Here is a 19,079-nt window from a genome sequence, read left to right as displayed (position 1 = left end):
TCAGCAGGATAAGATGAAAGAATAGATAAGTTCTTTTGTCTAATATACCAACAGGAAACTAGTATTTTTAGCAAAGACACTCAAACTGCCAAGTTTAAGAAATACTGGTGGAAAGAGCTTATGAAATTCAGCATTTATATTCAACCAAAGTTTCCCTTGAAAATAAAACTTAACAGGAAACACTATAAAAATTTAAAGTGACATGGCAGAAAAACTGGGATAAAGGAAGACTATAAGGATGGAAGAAACATTAACAAAAAATTCTCTCCCTTTATTTTTTCACATTTAGAAAGAAAAATTTGTAAGAAAAAAAGGCTTTCTGTAATCCAGAAAGACAAAGCATAAAATTTCCTTTTGGCTCACGGTATTTAAGATTATATACTTTTCTAAATGTTAAGGCCCCAAAATCATATTTTGCTTTCTGAGCCACTGATGAAATATAGGTGGTGAAAAACACAGTAAATGAACTTAAGTTAGTTCATCAGTTCTTACAGTCTTTCAACAACTATGATGAGCCAGACTCCCTCAGTAAAGATGCCCTAAGTTCCAACTTTAGGAATTTGCTCTTCAAGGAGAATACCAAATATGCCTTTAAAATCTACATTCCCATATAAGCTGTGGTTTTTAAGGCATTTTGAATGACTTACAACTTTAATTATTTCATATATTAAGCTGTTTTCATCAACCGTCTTTAGAAATAATGTGATGCCAAAAAGCAGACTGCTATTACTTGAATTTTTAATTAACTTACAGACCCTCCCCTTGTTCCCCCCAAATTTCAATAAGACATTATTCTTATTCTGAGTTCTGTTTACCAAATTAACCACCACCTAATCCCTGGCCTCAAGGAGTTTGGAGTATAGTAGGAAATTAAGTGAAAATTAGGCAGCCTGAATTTTTTACTTGAATTGACAGACATTTTTTAAATGTCAATGCTAGAAGCCAAAGTTTTATCTTTTCTCTCTTTTTTTTAAAATAAATTTATTTATTTTTGGCTGCATTGGGTCTTCGTTGCTGCGCACAGGCTTTCTCTGGTTGCGGCAATCAGGGGCTACTCTTTTTTTTTTTTGGCTGCGTTGGGTCTTTGTTGCTGCGCGTGGGCTTTTCTCTAGTTGCAGCGAGCAGGAGTTACTCTTCATTGCAGTGCGCGGGCTTCTCATTGGGTGGCTTCTCTTGTTGCACAGCACAGGCTCTAGGCCGGCAAGCTTCAGTAGTTGTGGCACTCAGGCTCAGTAGTTGTGGCGCATGGTTGCTCCACGGCACGTGGGACCTTCCTAGACCAGGGCTTGAACCCATGTCCCCTGCATTGGCAGACGGATCCTTAACCACTGCGCCACCAGGGAAGCCCCAAGCAGGGGCTACTCTTCATTGCGGTGTCAGGCTTCTCATTGCGGTGGCTGCTCTTGTTGCAGAACACAAGCTCTGGGCGCGCAGGCTTCAGTAGTTGGGGCTCACGGGCTCTAGAGCGCAGGCTCAGTAACTGTGGTACACGGGCTTAGTTGCTCTGCAACATGTGGGATCTTTCAGAACCAGGGCTCGAACCTGTGTCCCCCGCATTGGTAGGTGGATTCTTAACCACTGTGCCACCAGGGAAGTCCCTCTTTTCTCTTTTTTAAAGGCATAAGCATAGTAGTGCATTTTCAATAATACTGGCTGGAGACAGTACCAAAAGAAATCAGTAAATGATTTAAGGTGTCCCACCACATTCTAAAGAAAAGTCTTATTTTCTTATTCTAAAGAAAAGTCTTGGGCTTCCCTGGTGGCGCAATGGTTAAGAATCCGCCTGCCAATGCAGGAGACATGGGTTCGAGCCCTGGGCCAGGAAGATTCCACATGCCGCGGAGCAACGAAGCCCGTGTACCACAACTACTGAGCCTGCACGCCACAACTATTGAGCCTGCATGCCTAGAGCCCGTGCTCCGCAACAAGAGAAGCCACCGCAATGAGAAGCCCATGCACTCCAACGAAGAGTAGCCCCCACTCGCTGCAACTAAAAGAAAGCCCGAGCACAGAAACGAAGACCAAACGCAGCCAAAAAGAGAAAAACAAATACCGTATGCAAACAAAACTTTAAAAATTTTAAATAAACAAAGAAAAGAAGTCTTATTTCCTTAGCCCTACAACAAGGTTCTCCAGGATCTAGCCCCACTTACCTTCCCAGCTTTATTTCTGCCATTAAATCCCTGCATACTTTGTTAAACCTGACTGCTCAATGTTTCCCAACAGGCACCAGTTTCCCACATTCGTGCTGACAGTAATTCATTCAAGTCCTGGATCAAACTATATCTTCAAATTAAGCTTGCCTGATCCTCCTAGACAGAAGTAATCTCCCCCTTCTGAAATAAGATAGACTTAGAATTTGGAACTTGGTTGTCACTGTATTTGTATAACCTTGGATATGTTGCTTAATATCTCTAAGCTTCAATTTCCCATCTGTAAAATGAAAACAGCATCTATTTCATATTTCATAATTTCATAATATCTTCCTACAACCAGAAGCACTATAGTGGTTAAGCTTGCAGCCTCACAGGAACTGACTCCCAACTCTGCCTCATATTAGCTGTGTGAGTCAGGGTAAGTTCCTTCACCTCTGTTCCTCTAAAACAAGAATAACAGTACCTACAACTCATCAGATCAGGTTGCTGTGAAGAATGAATGAATATAAACAAAGAGCTAAGAACAGAGGCTGGCCCACAGAAGGAGCAAAATTAAGTATTCACTATTATATTTTTAATACTTTAAGGATTGTGGAAATCAACAAGTGATTAACCTATGGCATTTAACAACACAGTGTCTAACATGTTAAGAGTCCCTTAACTTGGACATATTATTCATCTTTTATTCATCATTTTGTTGCTGTTGTTCAGAAGACATTTAGGGGAAATTAGGGGAAATTTAGGGTGAAATTTAGCATGGAAATTTAGGGTGGACACATTTCTTAGAGATAGTTTATAATTCTACCACTTCAGAAAGATCAATTTTACTGAAAATATTTAATTTAAAAAACATCACTCAAGAACTACTATGACTTTTCAGATGGGCAAAGCAAGCCCCTGGGAGGGCAAGAGCCCAGTCGGGCAGCTACTGGGGGAGGGGCTGGGTGCCACTGACATTTGTGGCTTCACTCAGCAGGCCACTCAGAAGTCACTGGGTGGGGAAGGGGCGTTCAAGAGGTAAACATGATTCCAGCAGGGGACAGCCCCAAGGTCCCAAGGGAGGGCTGGTCGGGCAACGGCTGCCTGGACAGGCATCATCTTCACGTGATGAGATGAGAAGGCTGAACGTGAAGACCTTCTCCCAGCTCCTATGTGAGCGAGAGTAGATTCAGAAAACTGCCGCTACGTGGCAGCAGTCACAGCTTTACTGTTCACCAGCTTCCCAGTTGAAAGGTTGTCAGGGCACACAGGTGCACACGGCCACAAAACACGGCATCTTCTCAAATAACTTCCAGAACATGATATAGCACAGCCCCAGCCTCTCCACCAGGAGAGTTCGCTACAGTTTAGGGTAATATTCTGATGATGTGGGGCTTCTTGCAGCTCCCCAGTCACCTTCCATGAGTCGGGAAGAATCATCTAAATGGAGCCCGCTTCCCGCAGCAGAGGCCTCATCGTCGCACTGCACTTCCGCCTGGAGCTCCTTGGTTACGTAGTTGGCCAGCATCGCCAGCAGCTGCTGCTGCAGGGCCTCACTGCCCATGACCAGCATGGTCAGCTGCACGGCGTCTGTCCATTCCAGGCGCCTGACGATGGCAGTGGCTTCGTTAAGGAGCTTCTGCTGCTCGGGAGGTGGCAGCTCCATTATGATCTGAGGAACTGGCTTAAACTGTCCACTTGTCATCCAAGCGCCTAACAAACCCCCCACGGCCTCCCCAACGGCTAGTCCTGGTGGCCCGCCCACCAAACCACCAACGAAGGCCACAACCCCTGTGACCAGGCCGCCCCTCCCGGAGTGCTTGACGGCCGCCCGCATTTTCCTCTCCTCGGAGACGGAGCACAGGAGCCTCATGATGTCCTCCACCGCGACGGGCATCGCAGCAGACCTGCGGAGGTGGCGCCGCGAGGTCACAGGCTGGCAGGCGCCGGGACTTTTTTTATTCATCTATATCTTTTCTCTTACACTTAAGAGTATGCTAGTAAGTATACAGGGCCTAAATAAATGTATAGCTATGCATTATCACACCATTAAATTCAAGCTGAACAAGTATATTAAATTTACTAAATTAACAAATCAATAGACGAGAGGACTCTTCAAAATGTCATGAATCACTAGACTAGACATTAAAAACTTCAATCCAATCTACCTTAAACCATGGAGGGCTTGGGTTAAAAATTAAAAAACAAACAAAAAACTCACTTTTAAAAACATCTAAGGTTGAGAACACTGCTTTCAAAAAAAAAAAACTGCAAGTAAGTCCAAGGTTAATATTTAATATTATTGAAAGAGCTATACTCTCAATGCTGAGTACAAACACTGTACTCTCAATAAAATCGTTCAACGGGAGCAGCCATAAATTTAATTTCAAAACTGCATTGACTTTAATCCTAATTTTAAACACATTTTGGCTAACGGATATGAGTAACTGGACACAGCATTTTCTAAATGGGGATATTTTACATCATCTGTTACCATGTAGTAATAATATCCCCATTTTACATAAAGGAGAATCTTAAAGGATAAGGAAAATGGCTCCTAAGCAGGGCCATCAGTTAACAGTTGTGCAGGTGGTTCAGTGCACAACAGCAGCAAATCTGAGGAGAGCCATTCATACTGTAAACATCATAGATCTGTATGCTTATTATAGCTCTTTTTCTGGCAGATGGTAGTAAAGGTTTTTAAGGAAGGAGTGTCTCAACAGCCATTTATGATAAAAACTCTCCAGACAGTGGGCATAGAAGGAACCTACCTCAACATTGTAAAGGCCATATATGACAAACCCACAGCAAACATCATTCTCAATGGTGAAAAACTGAAAGCATTTCCTGTAAGATCAGGAACAAGACAAGGGTGTCCACTCTCATCGCTATTATTCAACATAGTTTTGGAAGTCCTAGCCATGGCAGTCAGAGAAGAAAAGGAAATAAAAGGAATCCAAACTGGAAAAGAAGAAGTAAAACTGTCACTGTTTGCAGATGACATGATACTATACATAGAGAATCCTACAGATGCCACCAGAAAACTACTAGAGCTCATCAGTGAATTCAGTAAAGTTGCAGGATACAAAATTAATACACGGAAGGAGTGCCTTTTTCTAATTTGTACAAAGGGATTTTATGGACTATTGATGGCCCTCGCTCTAAGGATCTCAGAGTAAAAGTCAGAAAAATAAATTAAACAAATAATAATATATACATTTTAAAATTTGTGGATAAAACACGTATCACTTGTTTCTCAGAGGTCTGTCTGCTACCCTCTGCCATCTACCTTAAAACTGTACCCAGAAAAGTGCATGGCATATTAAGGGGGGAAAAAAAAAACATTTAGCATGTTTTTTTCAATTTGAAAGACAGATATTAAGACAACTACTTAAAAAAAAAAAGTAAAAATGTCCACCCAACAATTTTAATACAGTCGTATCTTATATTTTACCAAAAATGATGTACTCCTCAAAAGTTTTGTTATAACATGAATTTGTGTGAATTACTTTATACTTCAAATGCATAATGCATGGTTTTCATTTGAAAAAACTAAAATATAAAAAATAGCATTCTCTAATTTTTCTATTTTCTTTTGTTTGTATGTTAGGTGATGGAGGTATGGAGGTGATGTTAGTTAGCTTAAAATACATTAAGAGGATGTAGGCCAAAGTGACTTCTTGGCTTACTGGCCTGACAAAGACCCTTAAGAATCATGCCCTCTATGGTATCACCACTCGTGGGAATCTGGGACAACAATGAGAGACGGATGGCAGAGCAAGAATCAAGTATCATTCATCTTTATATCCTTAGCAGTATCTAGTACAGTGCCAAGTACACAGTAGTATTCAAAAGTAATTGCTAGGTGGCAGAAGGAAAACAAAAACAAAAGACATATCAGTTTTAAAGAAAACAGTAAAATCCTAACTTGAAAAGCACCTGATTATGTGATAAACTGTGCAATGTAAATTACATGTCCCTTCAGAAAAAAATTTCAGTATGGATGATTATTTAGGCAATACAATATCATTCTTATTATTATTACAACTTCTCTGCAATCACTCAGATCCTCTGATTTCAAAACTACTCCACATCCACTTTCCAAAACAGACTGTGGTTTAGGCTTTAGAGCAAGATTCTCAAAGTGTGGTCCCTGGACTTGTGCCAGAAATGCCTGTAATGGTCTGCAATGAGTTAAGTACGGAAATTCAAAGTAAGCATTTTAAGAACCTTCACGGCAAAACTGTAACTATGTGAAGTGATGGCTGTGTTAACTAATTTTATTGTGGTAATTATTTCATAATATATACACACATCAAATCGTTACATTGTAAACCTTAAATTTACACAATGCTACATGTCAATTATATTTCAAAAAGCTGGGGGGAAAAAAAGAAACTTCATAGCAATTTGACAAAGTAATTTTATTTCTATTGAATGCAGTATCAAAAAATTTCATTTTGTTTTTCTAGTGATCCATTTTTTTTTGTATTTTACCAAAGTACCAATGTGAGAGGGATTATAATTTTTTTTTAAAAAGTCCTTCAACATAGAGCTTGGAGCAATCCAACTGCTGAAGAAGTGAATCCTCGGAGACTTTTTCAAACTTTCACTACTTTCAGTTACTATTCTCAAAAACATGAGGAAAAAAAAATGTAGCAAGAGATTTTAAAATGCAGAGATAAAATAATATCACTTAAAATATTCTTATTTACACTTTGGCTTTACAAATGGCATCATGATGTAAGGTTAAACATAACAGACTTTCAGCTTTATATTTCAACCAGTATCACTATAAAGTTTTAAAATTATTATTTATTGTAGCATATTTCATGTAAGTTTCTTAATCCTGACAAATTCTCAGTAATTGCTAATTATATCTGAAACCATTAAATATTATTTATACATAAATGGGGAAACCTTAGTTAACAGATTTGCCTAAGGCCAGACTTTCCAGTACAGAACCTGCAGCTCCTAACTCTCAATGTCAATTCTTTCCATAATGCAACAGAACATGTTAATACTCATTTAAAGATATGTGTTCACAGAAACCCAGCAACGAAATAAAAGGAACACCTTATAAGCTTAGAACTCCCTCTGTTGTGTGTATGTGATCTTCAAAGTCCATGTTCTTAAACTAAAAATAAGCAAAATAGTTAGATAATTTTTTAAAATTTTAACTAGGTTATATAATTTCAGATTTACTGGCAATAAAATTATTTTAACTTCTGCATGCATTTTACAGAACTGCCTCAAATGCTTAATTTGCCCTGACAAGGTAAAGCAAAGTGGCAAGTGAACAAGTGAAATGTTTTGAAGCAAAGTTTAGTTCATTAAACTTATTACTAAAAAAAATCCAAACTTCAACATGTGAAAATCAAACCACTTTAAAACGTACATTATTCCACTTGGCTATATCTTACATTCTTAAATATTCAACATTGACAGAACAGCATAAAAAATGTCATACCCAGCTTTCTAGAGTTAGTCTATAAACACACACTTTAAACACCTAAAAAAATACACAACTTAAGGATTTCTTTAAAAAAACTTTTATCACTCAAGACAAAAGTTTCTTTAAATGATTAAGCAATATGATATCAATATGAGGTTATAAATGTATAAAATCTATTCCCCTAACTGGGGAGAATTTGGGGCTAAAATGTAGGTCCTTATCCACTTAACAAAGGCAATGTTAAAAGAAAAAAAAAAGGTAAATTTATAAGGCTGTAGCAGGTTAATGCGTGATTTTCTTTTTTAATTAATAAATCATCCTCAGTACACAAGGAAAATGCTTTCACTGGAACTTTTTGATTCATATGTTAAACTGAATTTAGCATATTCCAAAGTTGAGCTGTTTAGCATACTGTTCACTACAGCTGCACTTTTCTTCCATCATGTCAATCAGAAATCTAAATATATCCTAGAAAAGAATAAACTCTACCCAAGAAGACAGACTGTAATGTGTTTTTAGATTTTTGGAATGATCCCCACTTCTGTGGTGTAAACAAATGTTTAGGCATATCCTTTTGAAATCTTTTGCAATTTTCATTAGAAAGACAATGTTGATAAAAGATCCTTTTTCTCTGTTATGAGTTGTAAAAGGTAATTACAGCTATTTGTGTTGGATAATCTTGTGAAAGACTTGTGACAACTGCACATACAATGTAAAAATAAAAACACAAGAGGAAACATAGACAACTTGGCTTTCATTTTACTTCAGAGTACACCAAATAAGTAGAAGAAAACACTAGCTTTAAAATCAAATATACTTCTTCCTAGGGATTTTTTTTCTCCTTATGTACTGAAATGGAAATGGCAGAGTATGTTTTAAATCTACCTCCTACACATCATTAAGGATCAAAAATGAATCATTTAATCCTTTTGTCAATATTGACCATAAAATACTGCATATGGTGAATATGAGCAGATGTGTCCTCTACTTCAGAATAACAGGGAAGTCACCTTTTAAAAAGTTAAATTTAAAAAATAAAATGGTAGACAATCGCCTGCCTACCAAAATTAAATTAATCATGATTTTTTTTCTGACTTCAAAAGCAATCAAGAAATTGTTAGAATTTTAATTGGGTTATTATAAAAAGCAAGTTATCACCTCAAATAGAATGCAACCTTTTCATAAGAGTATATGTACAAGTGACAGAAAGTGCTTCCCAAAACATTATGACTAGTAAATGTCTCCCCATCCCTGAAACAAACCATCAGAATATGGTCCCCCAAATCCCTACTAACTGAACTAAATCTTTTCCAAGATGAGAGAAGAAACGGTTAAACTTTCAGAACTGCTGTTCAATAAAAGCTGAAGCGTTTACATCTAAATGGGGATGACAGCAGGGAAACAAGTGGGAAATATTCCATGAAAAACATCTCTCACAATCTTTCAACCCAAGCTTTAAAAATCTATCTCCATGAAATAAAGCAAGCTACAGAAAAAAGGAAGAAAGTGAGGAAGGAGGGGAAGGAAGATTAAAGAACACTGCCCCTTTTCTTACAGAATAGAACTGGAGTGCTTTGGCAACTTGTTGATTAACGTTAGGACCATGAAACCATTTTTAAAGCAGAAAATATACTCTCTCTATCCAACACTAATAAACTTTACGACGTTGAACATGCACGTTAAGAATATTTTCACTCGTGTTCTGAAAATTCATCTTTTCCTCTACACTGGTGAAAAGGTCGGGTGGGGAAGGGGTACCCTTTCCACTCATGCTTAAACTTCCGGTCTGAATTCTAATTCTCCAAGGCAGAACTTCTGGGTTCCTCTCTCAGTTGTCATGATCTAGGTTCCACTCTAGGCAGGCACTTTCTCAGTTGTCACGTCTAGCTTCCACTTCAGGTAGGCAAAATTCTTGTTTCTTGGGCTTACCTGGCTGTAAACTGAGATCGCTGCTACTACCTTATTTGGGGGGATGCTAGCTGACCTAATCGTTTGAAACCCTTACCTGCATTCGCTGTTTGAAAAGGACCACGAGAATATTACACAGGGATTTTAAGGCACCGGCTGCCTCTATGCCCGCGCAGCTTTTTCAGTTATCAGTACTAACCAGGGGACAGAACTGAAGGCTTTGACATGAACGGGTCACGCGATTAGGACTCTGTCCCCGGCCCCTCTTTGAAACAAAATCCCACACATACCACTTACCTTGTATGACGTGCTCTGGCGAGATGGTCTTCTTTTCCGATTTATTGCAAATCTCATTGGCTTCAGAAGATATAAGGTGAATGAATTCAGTGCAGCAGTTCACCACCAGCTCCCGGGCATCGTTGGCCACCCGGACATTGGGGAGGGTCTCTTTAATCATCTTATTGATAGCAGCTCTGGGTATAGTGAGATCATCATCGTTTCCAGATGAGGAAGCCATCGTACCTTCCTATCTCTCGCGCCCGACTTTGAAAACTCCCCCAGTTCTGGTCCACTGCTCCACGAAGATTTTTCAAAAGGCTGCTCTCGGAGAGCAATCCGGGGGGCGTTCTGAGAAGAGGGTGCAGAAAATTAAGGGGCGAGGGGTTGGCTCGAGAGGGCGTGGAACAACCGCGTGTGTGAAAGATTCAGGGCGAAGCTGGGAGCAAATTTGGGGGCGGGGGGCTGAGGATTCTGGGGACAGCACTGCCCAGGTCGGAGAGGGGAAGGCTAGGTGGTCCGGAAATCTGAGCACTGGAGAACCCCCTTCGTGTCTCCTCTGCGGGGCGTGCGCTGTTGCCTAACCGGTTCCCCAACGGCGCCGGAGCAGAGGCAAGGTCCAGGGGCACTGGTGTGGCCGCGGTACAGGACGGACACCCAGCGGGCTGGGCTCTACAGAGCCGGAGCCCCAGCTGCCAATGCCGCCGCCGCCAGCAGCCGCTGCTGCCGCCTCAGCCAAACCATCCTTGAGACACCCGCGCCGCCGCCTCACAACATGTCGGCCGCAGCCGCTGCTGTAACCGGGGCGGCCTCCGGGTAACAAATACGGTCAGAACCAGGCACAAGGGGAGCGGCAGCGGCGCCGCTGTGGCCGTTTAGCCTGAACGCAGATCGCAGAAGCCAAAGCCGCGGAAACGGTGGTCCGTCCCTCCAGAAGCCAGAGAAGGTTTGCTAGAAGCCTCTCCCGATACCCTTTGCGCTACCGGAAGCCTCGCCCCCACATGTTCCCCCCTCCCTTCCAGACCGACTTCCGGGTGTGGCTGCCGCCCTTCCCCCACCCGCGCTGGCGGGAACCGCCCGTCCTCTCCGCCAGCGGCTTCCGCCTGCCGCTGTCCCGGCACGCGTCCTGGCATCCCGCCCTTTCCAGGAACAGTGGCCGGGCAAGCGCGCGCCTCGCGGTACCGGGGAGCCCCAAGCATGCGCCGGGGTTTCGGCGCCAGACTCAGGTTGGGGTGGGTGGGTGGCCCAGCGAGGGTGGATCGCCGCCACTACCTTCTCTCAGCCAGCGGAGGCCTCGGAATCCTTTCCTAGCCAAGTTTGGAGACAAAGGAGCGCTGGATTTCGTTAAAAGAACTCTTTGCTAACCTTCAGGAGCCCGAATTGAGGTTGAAAGGAAGAGGAACGAAGCCGAGGCTCGGGAGTGGGATGCGGGCAAAGCAGAACCCCGTGTGCCTGGGTTTGCATCGTCCGGAGGAAAAAGCTTTTGATGATATCTAATAGACGTTATTCGGCTCAAAACTCTCTATGGTCCTCCACCCATTTTCTGGTTTTATGGGAAATGAAACATTCAGAGAAGTGACTTGCCCTCCCAGCCACTACTAATAGCTAAGCTGGAAACTAGAACGAAGATCCAACGTAGTGGAAAGGCGTAGTGTACAATGAGCCAAATTACAAGATTCCAGCTTAGACATTTTTCATGTTGTATTGCACGTTGGCTTCTGATGAGGCGGAAAAAAAGTGTGTTAACGTATCTTAACTCTGATTTTTGCTTCTCTCCAGGGAAGCAAACGTGTGTCAAGTTCTTAACAAAATTTGCATTATTTTTAAAAACTAAGTTTGCCATACTGTCTTTTTGAAGAAGAGGCTGTGTTATAAATAGCAGCGTGTTGCAATTTCTAAAAAGTAACCAAGATACCATTTAAATCAGTTTAGGCACTTTAATTAATGGGATACTTTGTTCTCCATACATTGGCAGCAGCTGGCTTGTTTGAAATGTTTTAAAGTTTTTTATTTCGGTGTAAGACCCTAGATGTGGCACCATGAGGAGACCTTACTTACACTTTTTTTTTTCATTTAGCATTTTCTCCAGTACACTTGCAGGTTCTTTAATTTCTTAAGTGTAGACACTTGTTTTTCAGTGTTCCTAAGTTTAGTCAAAACAAAATTTCTTTGATAAAACAATATTTTTAAAATTTTCTTCAAAATAGGAATGTGAAGGAATGTTGTGGCACAGATGTTGGCTCTCTATTAAGTGTTTTTGTAAGTCAGTTTACTGTTAATTTAAAGAGTTATAGTGTCTAAATTTATCTCAGCCTTACCAAGTTTGTCAGACTGAAAAGGCTAGCTAGCAAAACATGTCCCCCAAATTATCACATTATTATCACTGACCCAGATATTATCATTCCTGAAAAAATGTAATAGTGATAGTTAATGCTTGTTCATGTAATATTTATGCTACATAGGCTTATAGAGTTATGATACATAAATCAGTAGAGCATATGTGTTGTTATTCCAGTAATGGTTTATCACTACAGGGTTCTGTGGTAGCATAAACAAGAAATGTGTAGTAAAGGAACCTAGGTTCTAGTCCCAGTTTTTCGTTACTTTAGACAGGCCACTGTCCAAGTCTCCTTTTCTTCAACTAGAAATGGAAATAATATATAACTCAGAAGATTCAAAGTCGAGACTATGCAAAAGCACTTTTAACATTATGAATTATTATACAGATGTGTTTATGATTGTTATCTTTACCAGGTCTGGGCAGTCTTCAACTAATAATAAACCATACATAACATGGCTGAGAGAAAATTTAATTAAATATAAATAGTGGGGTGATATTGTAACCAAAAGTGGTGTCTGGCTGCTTGCCGCTCAAAAGCCAATAAAGGGGCAAGGCTGGTGGACAGGAAAGTTTGCTTTATTTTGGATGCCGGCAAACGGGGGGGCGGGGAGGTTGGCGGGCGGACGCCTGTCCAAAGACCGACTCCCCCGCTCCTACAACCAGTGAGCAAGAGCTTTTATAGGTTGAGGGAGAGGGCTACATGCAGAAACAGTACAGTCGGCTCTGACAGTTATCTTGAAATTGGCCATGCGGTGGTCTGACCAGCATCATCTTGTTTTTTTTAGGTACAGTGAATCTTCAGTTCCATGGTCGGTTCGTTCCCATTTCCTTGAGGCCAGTTCTTGGAATTGTGGCAGGGTATGTCATGGCTACAGTCTGGGCATCATGTAGTTAACTTCTTCCACCTGGTGTGGGTTTCAGTATCTAGAAGACAGCTCACAGGATACAGCTCAGAATATTATCTATAACCCTTGAGAAGGAACTAAAGGCCCTTGACTGTGCTCAATGACTAAACTATTATTATTTGGTCTCCTTTGACTGTTTTCCTTTGTTTCTGCATTTTCTCACTTCTCTGACTAAAGTTATTATTTGGCTAAAGTTTTTCCACAGACTAAAGGCAGGCTGAGGACATGGGGCATAGACCATAGGGTCCTGCTCCGTTTCAATATATCATGAAATATGCTCATCTGGATCCCAAATTTAAATAGTTATTTATAGAACAATATATCCCTATTATAACTGGGCTTTTGAAAACAAGGGTAACATCTCTTTAATAAGCTTTAAAGGTTTTAGAGAGAATGCATATATATGAAACATTTTTTTCATGGTATCCAAAAATTCATGATATGAAAAGAAGAAAAGCTGTTTCTTATGATGAGTTAGGCTAACTCTATAGTAGTTATCTTAAAATGTTAATTTGTAGATGCCTAAGTTTTCAACTAAAATTACTGACAAGAATATTATACCATATGTAATTTGAAGTTAACATTTGAAAAAGCAAACAATACTCTCCATTATGCTCATTTGTTATTACTAACACACCAATTGCTAGCTGGTGATAATTCAAAACTTTTAAATAACATTTGTGTACTTCTTTCGTGCTTAGCACGGTGCTAAGTACGTCTACCTGTATTTTACCCACATACTTTTACCTGTATTACCTCATTTAATCCTCAGAGCAGCCTTATTTGATAGATACTGTTTTAATCTCTCTTTTACGTATAAGGAAAGTGAAACTTGGTAAAGCTAAATTACTTCCCTGAAGTCAGTAGATCAGTCAGGATAGGCTAGATTATGTTGCAAGAACAAATAACCCCCAAATCTCAAAAGGTTTATTTCTTACTCATGTTACGGGTTCATCGTGGGTCAGCAAGAAGACTTAACGCATAAGTAACCACTCAAAAATCCATTGGAACTGTTGAGAATAAGTAATGAAGGAGCTTTGAAGTACAGGCTTTTGACTGTATTTTGAGGTAGAAAAGAACAAAGTATTTGTGTTCAAAGTAACAACGTAAAGTTGTGGAGACAGAAATTGTTCTGGAAACAGTGAGGAGGTTGCCTTAATTGGAGTAAAGCGTTTGTGTTGCACAATAGTGAGAGAAAAGTAGGATAGCCAAACATACGAGGCAGCAGGAGTCACGAAGTAATAGAAGCCAAGAGGTAGAGGGGGAGGAGAGATGTCAGTCAGTTGTAACAAGGGCAACAGAAGCAAGGAGAGAAGCCTTAGGGCCTCAAATGCTGATGTCAGAGAGCTCCCCAAAATAACTAGATCGCTAGAGTGTGGGTGTATTCTGCTTTCGAAAAAGACAGTACGTGTCCATGATGCAGTTTCCTGTGCTTGTTTACTTCCTGTATATCTTCATAATACTCTTCTAAAAATCCTATTTTTGTTCTACACAACTTGAAAGAGTCCAGCTCTAGGCTTTGGCTTCACATCTGGGTTTGATCCCCACTCTGCCACTTAATTAACTGTAACCTTGGGCAAAGTATGTAAGCTGTGCCTTGATTTTTCTCATCTGTAAAATAAGAGTAAGAGTACCTGCTTCACAGAGGTGTTAAAGATCTAATGACATAATGTATACAAAGTAGCCCAGAACGTAAATGCTCAATAAATGGTGATAGCTGTTAAAAATAATGATTGATAATCCTAGGAATGGAATAAAGAAAGATGAATCCAAGAACTATTTCACAGAAAGAGTTGGAAGAACTTGGTAGTTTGGCTCCTAGGTGGTCAAGGAAACAGATCAGTCAAATACAATTCTAAGATTTTTAGCCTCAGAAACTGAGACTAGGGATTAGGGTAGTATCAAAAACAGCAAAATTGAAAGGGAGCAGTTTAGGGAAGATGTGCTTGCTTTTGCACATGTTTGGGTTTGAGGCAACAGTAGGCATTTAAGCAAGTGATGTCCTATAGCAGTAGAAAGAGAAAGACAGCATCCAATTCTACATTCATTCAATAACTGAGTGTCTACTGTCGTAAGTATAATGTGAGAGAAATAAACATACAACATACAACATCCTCCTTGTTTCCGAGGCCCCTACAGTCTGTTGGGAGAATCAGAATATAAACCAGATTGAAAAAAAAGTGCTCTAATCAACATACAAGCTAAGAGTGTACAGAGGAAGGAGAGATTAACACACCAGTTGTGAGATACACAGGGCTTCAGGGAAGACAACATTTTAACTGAGCCTTGAAGACTTGAGTAGAATTTTAATAGAGAAGGAAAGAGTATGCAGCTGAAGAAGAAACACAAAAGTACATTATATGAATTGAGAAAATCAAGTAGCCTGGAGTGGTAGGGTTTGTGAAGAGGTATAGTGGGATATGCTGCAGGAAAAGTAAATTAGGCCCAAAAGAGAATCAATCAGTGCCTATTATAAATTACACACTGTGCTAAAAGTTTTCATATTCACTATTTCATTTAATTTTCAGACAGCCGTACAAAATGAGTGTTTTGACCGGTGGGAAGAGAGTTTTAGAGAGGTGTACTAATTTGTTCAAAGTCTTATAGATAATGAGTAATAAAGCTGAATTTGAAACCAGGTTGTTGTTTAACTCTGAAGCTTAGGCTAGTATCAATATGGAAACTATCTCTAAACAAACTAAGAAAAAAGAGTTATATTAATTTTAGCACTTTAAAAATATAAAGCACTTTCATGTGTATTTAGTCCTTATTACTAGTCATTAATCCCATCTTATAGGTGGGAAAATCAAAATGCAGCAAGGTTATTTAAGGTCACAGAGTGAATAAATGGCAGATTGGGAATACAACCCAAGCTTTCTGACTCCAAAGCCTCAGGTCTTTCCAACATAATTTTAAGGAGTCTAGTGTTTCTTCTGCAGGCAGTGGAAAGAGCGAGTGAACATTTTTTAAGGGGGATGACATAAATGTTTAAAAAGATTAGTCTGGGATAATATGTGGGATGGACTGGAATAGAGACGAGGACACTAGTTATTAGTTATTAGGCTGCTGAAAATCAAGTTAATAATGATGTAGACCTGAAGAAAGAGAGTTTAGTGATAATAAGATAGAGGGAACAAATCAGAGTCATTTGGAAACAAATTATAGGATTTTGCTTCTAATTGCATCTGCAAGTGAGGAAGGAAAAGTAAGTACTACAGAGCCAGTGAGCATCTGGATTGTTCATCCCTGCATCCCTGGGGCTGCACAGTTCCTGGCACATGATAGGCACTCAGTAAATATTTGTTAACTCTGGAAGTGAATGAGGACCTTTAAGGACAGTAGAGTAAAAAAGAAGTCCAAAGACAAAAAGAAGCAAGTATGTCAGGGAAGACTTGATAGAAACCAAAAAAGCATAGTGCAAAGAAAACCATGAGGGGAGAGGTGGAAGGGTGTGAGATGCCACAGAGAGGCATTGTTGGAAGGGGAGCAAACAATCACTGAAGTAAAAGGTCAATAGGCGAAAGCAGAAGTCAACATGCAAACAGTTACGGAGAGGAATGAGGGAGAGAACTGGAGGCAAGGAGCACAGATTACACTTTCCAAAAATTGGGTGGTAAAGGGAAAAGGGAAATGGGATGACAGCTTGGGGGAAAAGCTGGGTCAAGGAAAAATTGCAAAGACTAGGAGACACGTGTAATTCAAAAGAAAAGAGGTGTAGGTTGAAAATACAAGCAAAATGAGGTCTTCAGGAAATGGAGGTGGATGAGATTGAAAAGGCACAAATAGAGTGATCAGGATTAGATATACAGATATGGGCATGTTTCACAGAGAGGAGAGGCTAAAGGCAAAATTATAAGTGAGTGATTATAGACAGTGATCGCAAAAGGAGATGACCAAAGGAGAAAGGATATCTTTAGAGAATGACCACTGGCAAGGGCAAAAGAGGGGTCAGAGAAATAGCAAGAAAGTTGTATAAATTCACTGTCACATAAAATGATACATGACAGAGTTAAGAAGTAGCCAAAAGTGTCAAGAGTTGCAGAGAGGGGCATAAGAACTGAGAATAGATGGTGTTCATCTAGTGATATTTGTACAAGCAATTCATGAATAAAAACCTTGGAATTCCTTCTTTTGTCTACTCTATGGGTCAACTTTGTAACTAAGAATTTTTAAGGTGAATAACAAATTCCTTTGTCTATAGGTGATAAATTTAAGATGTGATGCAAATAAGTTTTTCTTTCAAATGATATGACTTTTGAATACAATTCAATTGTGCTAATTTAAAAAGCATTTGAAGCACATGAAACTAGGAAGCCTACTTATGTAAATTCCATTATTCATTCATACGTTGTGTTCATTCAGTGAATGTTTATTGGGTGTCTACAATACACTTTGCTAGGTACTTGGGATATAAATGCATTGGCAGTAAATAAGAAAGACACCGTCCCGGCCTTTGTACCTAAAGCAATAATACCAAATAAAGAAAAAAGCTGTATTTTGCCATCTTTTTTCTTTTCTTTTTTTTTTTTTTAATGGGAAAATGCTTATGATATTGTTCGGTAGGGAAAAAAAGTTTATGACTCCACTTTTTTAATGTACAGAAAAAAAATGAAGACAAATATCAGAGAGTCTTTTCCTTTGATTCTGGGAGGTGAAATTATAGATGAGACTTTCCCTTCTCTTTTTTACTCTTCTGATATCTTCTTGATAATAGGGGGAAAAAAGTAGTCTAAAATAATACAGAAATAATATAGTATATATGTTTGAAGAGTTATTATGTAGCTATTAAAAGTATTATGGGGCTTCCCTGGTGGCGCAGTGGTTGAGAGTCTGCCTGCCAATGCAGGGAACACAGGTTCGTGCCCCGGTCCAGGAGGATCCCACATGCTGCGGAGTGGCTGGGCCTGTGAGCCATGGCCGTTGAGCCTGTGCGTCTGGAGCCTGTGCTCCGCAGCGGAAGAGGCTGCAACAGTGAGAGGCCCGCATACAAAAAAAAAAAAAAAAAAAAAAAAAAAGTATTATGTATGAATTAGCACTTTCCCTTGAATATTAAAGCAAAATATAACTATTGTTATTAGAACTATATAAAAATACATATGTAAATGGATAAAAGCTGAAGAGAAACATTCAACAATTAATAGTTGTGTTGGAATAGAGAAATTATTGGTGAGTTTACTTTTGATTTTTAAAGTTTGAAAAAAATCTTAATCTAGTTTTTTTAATGTCATATTAGCAAGTAGTGAGAAATTTTTTTCTATTGATTTATAAATGTATCCGTTCTTCACATTCACAATGTGACTTGAAAAAGCAGTCCTTGGATTTTAACTCTTTTGTTTAGCTAGCAAAGCTCTTAAGTTGGTGATCCCCAGGTGAAATCTAACCCACAAATATTGTACCAATTATTTATTCCCACAAAAAATGCTGCCTAACAAGCTACTGCAAAGGTCAGTAGATTAAAATACTAACCAGTTATTATTTCTTAGGAATCTCTATGTTAGTTGGGCAGCTCTTCTGGAATTGGCTGGGTTTACTCATTTTCTGGGTCAGCTGTGAGTGAGGTAAATGGCTCTACCAATTTTGGCTGGACTCTCATGTGTTTGGGGACCAGATGTCATCAGATCTAGAAAGGTTCCATTGTCTTTCACATTCTTCCAGCAGGTAAGCCTGAGCATGTTCTCATGAGCAGAAACTGTTCTCACGAGCAGAAACTGTCTACTCATTTATACATTTACTCAGTGAGTCTCCTATGTGCCAGACTGTAACAAGGAACTGGAGAAATAGTAAACTAGAAAGTTACCCCGTCTATCAAGGAGCTTGTCGTCTAATGGGCAAATAAACCACGGACTACAGTGCAGTGTGTTACGTGCCGTGATTGTGGCGTAACCGGCCCTATGGGCATAGTGGAGGATCTTGCAAATCAAAGTGTCATAGAGGAGGTAATCATTGAAAACGTTTTCAGAAAGAAGGGGGAGGGAATTTCATGCAGGGGAACAACAAAAGCTCGGTTAAACAGAACATCACGGCATTCTTGGTGAGCTGTGATACTTTGGTGGAAGGTG

General features: G+C 39.8%; 1 protein-coding gene and 1 pseudogene across 3 annotated transcripts in view; both read right to left on the bottom strand.

The window, feature by feature from the left end:
- The window catches only part of DR1 (down-regulator of transcription 1), a 19,558-nt gene extending 8,806 nt beyond the window's left edge, over positions 1-10,752 (bottom strand). Inside the window, exons 1-2 of one of the 3 annotated variants that reach the window (XM_007468102.1) lie at positions 10,480-10,724; positions 9,796-10,354 (exon numbers count right to left, since the gene is read on the bottom strand). In XM_007468102.1, coding sequence (XP_007468164.1) covers positions 9,796-10,015 — 220 coding nt within the window. In that variant the 5' untranslated portion in view covers positions 10,016-10,354; positions 10,480-10,724. Of the gene's footprint in view, positions 1-9,795 lie in introns of all 3 variants that reach the window. The other 2 variants (XM_007468101.1, XM_007468100.1) reach the window with 2 other exon arrangements.
- Positions 3,496-4,032, bottom strand: LOC103091617 (protein C19orf12 homolog pseudogene; annotated as a pseudogene).
- Positions 10,753-19,079: the final 8,327 nt, after the last annotated feature.

The sequence above is a fragment of the Lipotes vexillifer genome, unplaced genomic scaffold (genome assembly GCF_000442215.2).
Source record: "Lipotes vexillifer unplaced genomic scaffold, Lipotes_vexillifer_v1.1 scaffold905, whole genome shotgun sequence".
Lineage (NCBI taxonomy): Eukaryota > Metazoa > Chordata > Mammalia > Artiodactyla > Lipotidae > Lipotes > Lipotes vexillifer.
Note: the sequence above shows the minus strand (reverse complement) of the source record. Positions and strands in the feature narration are given on the sequence as shown.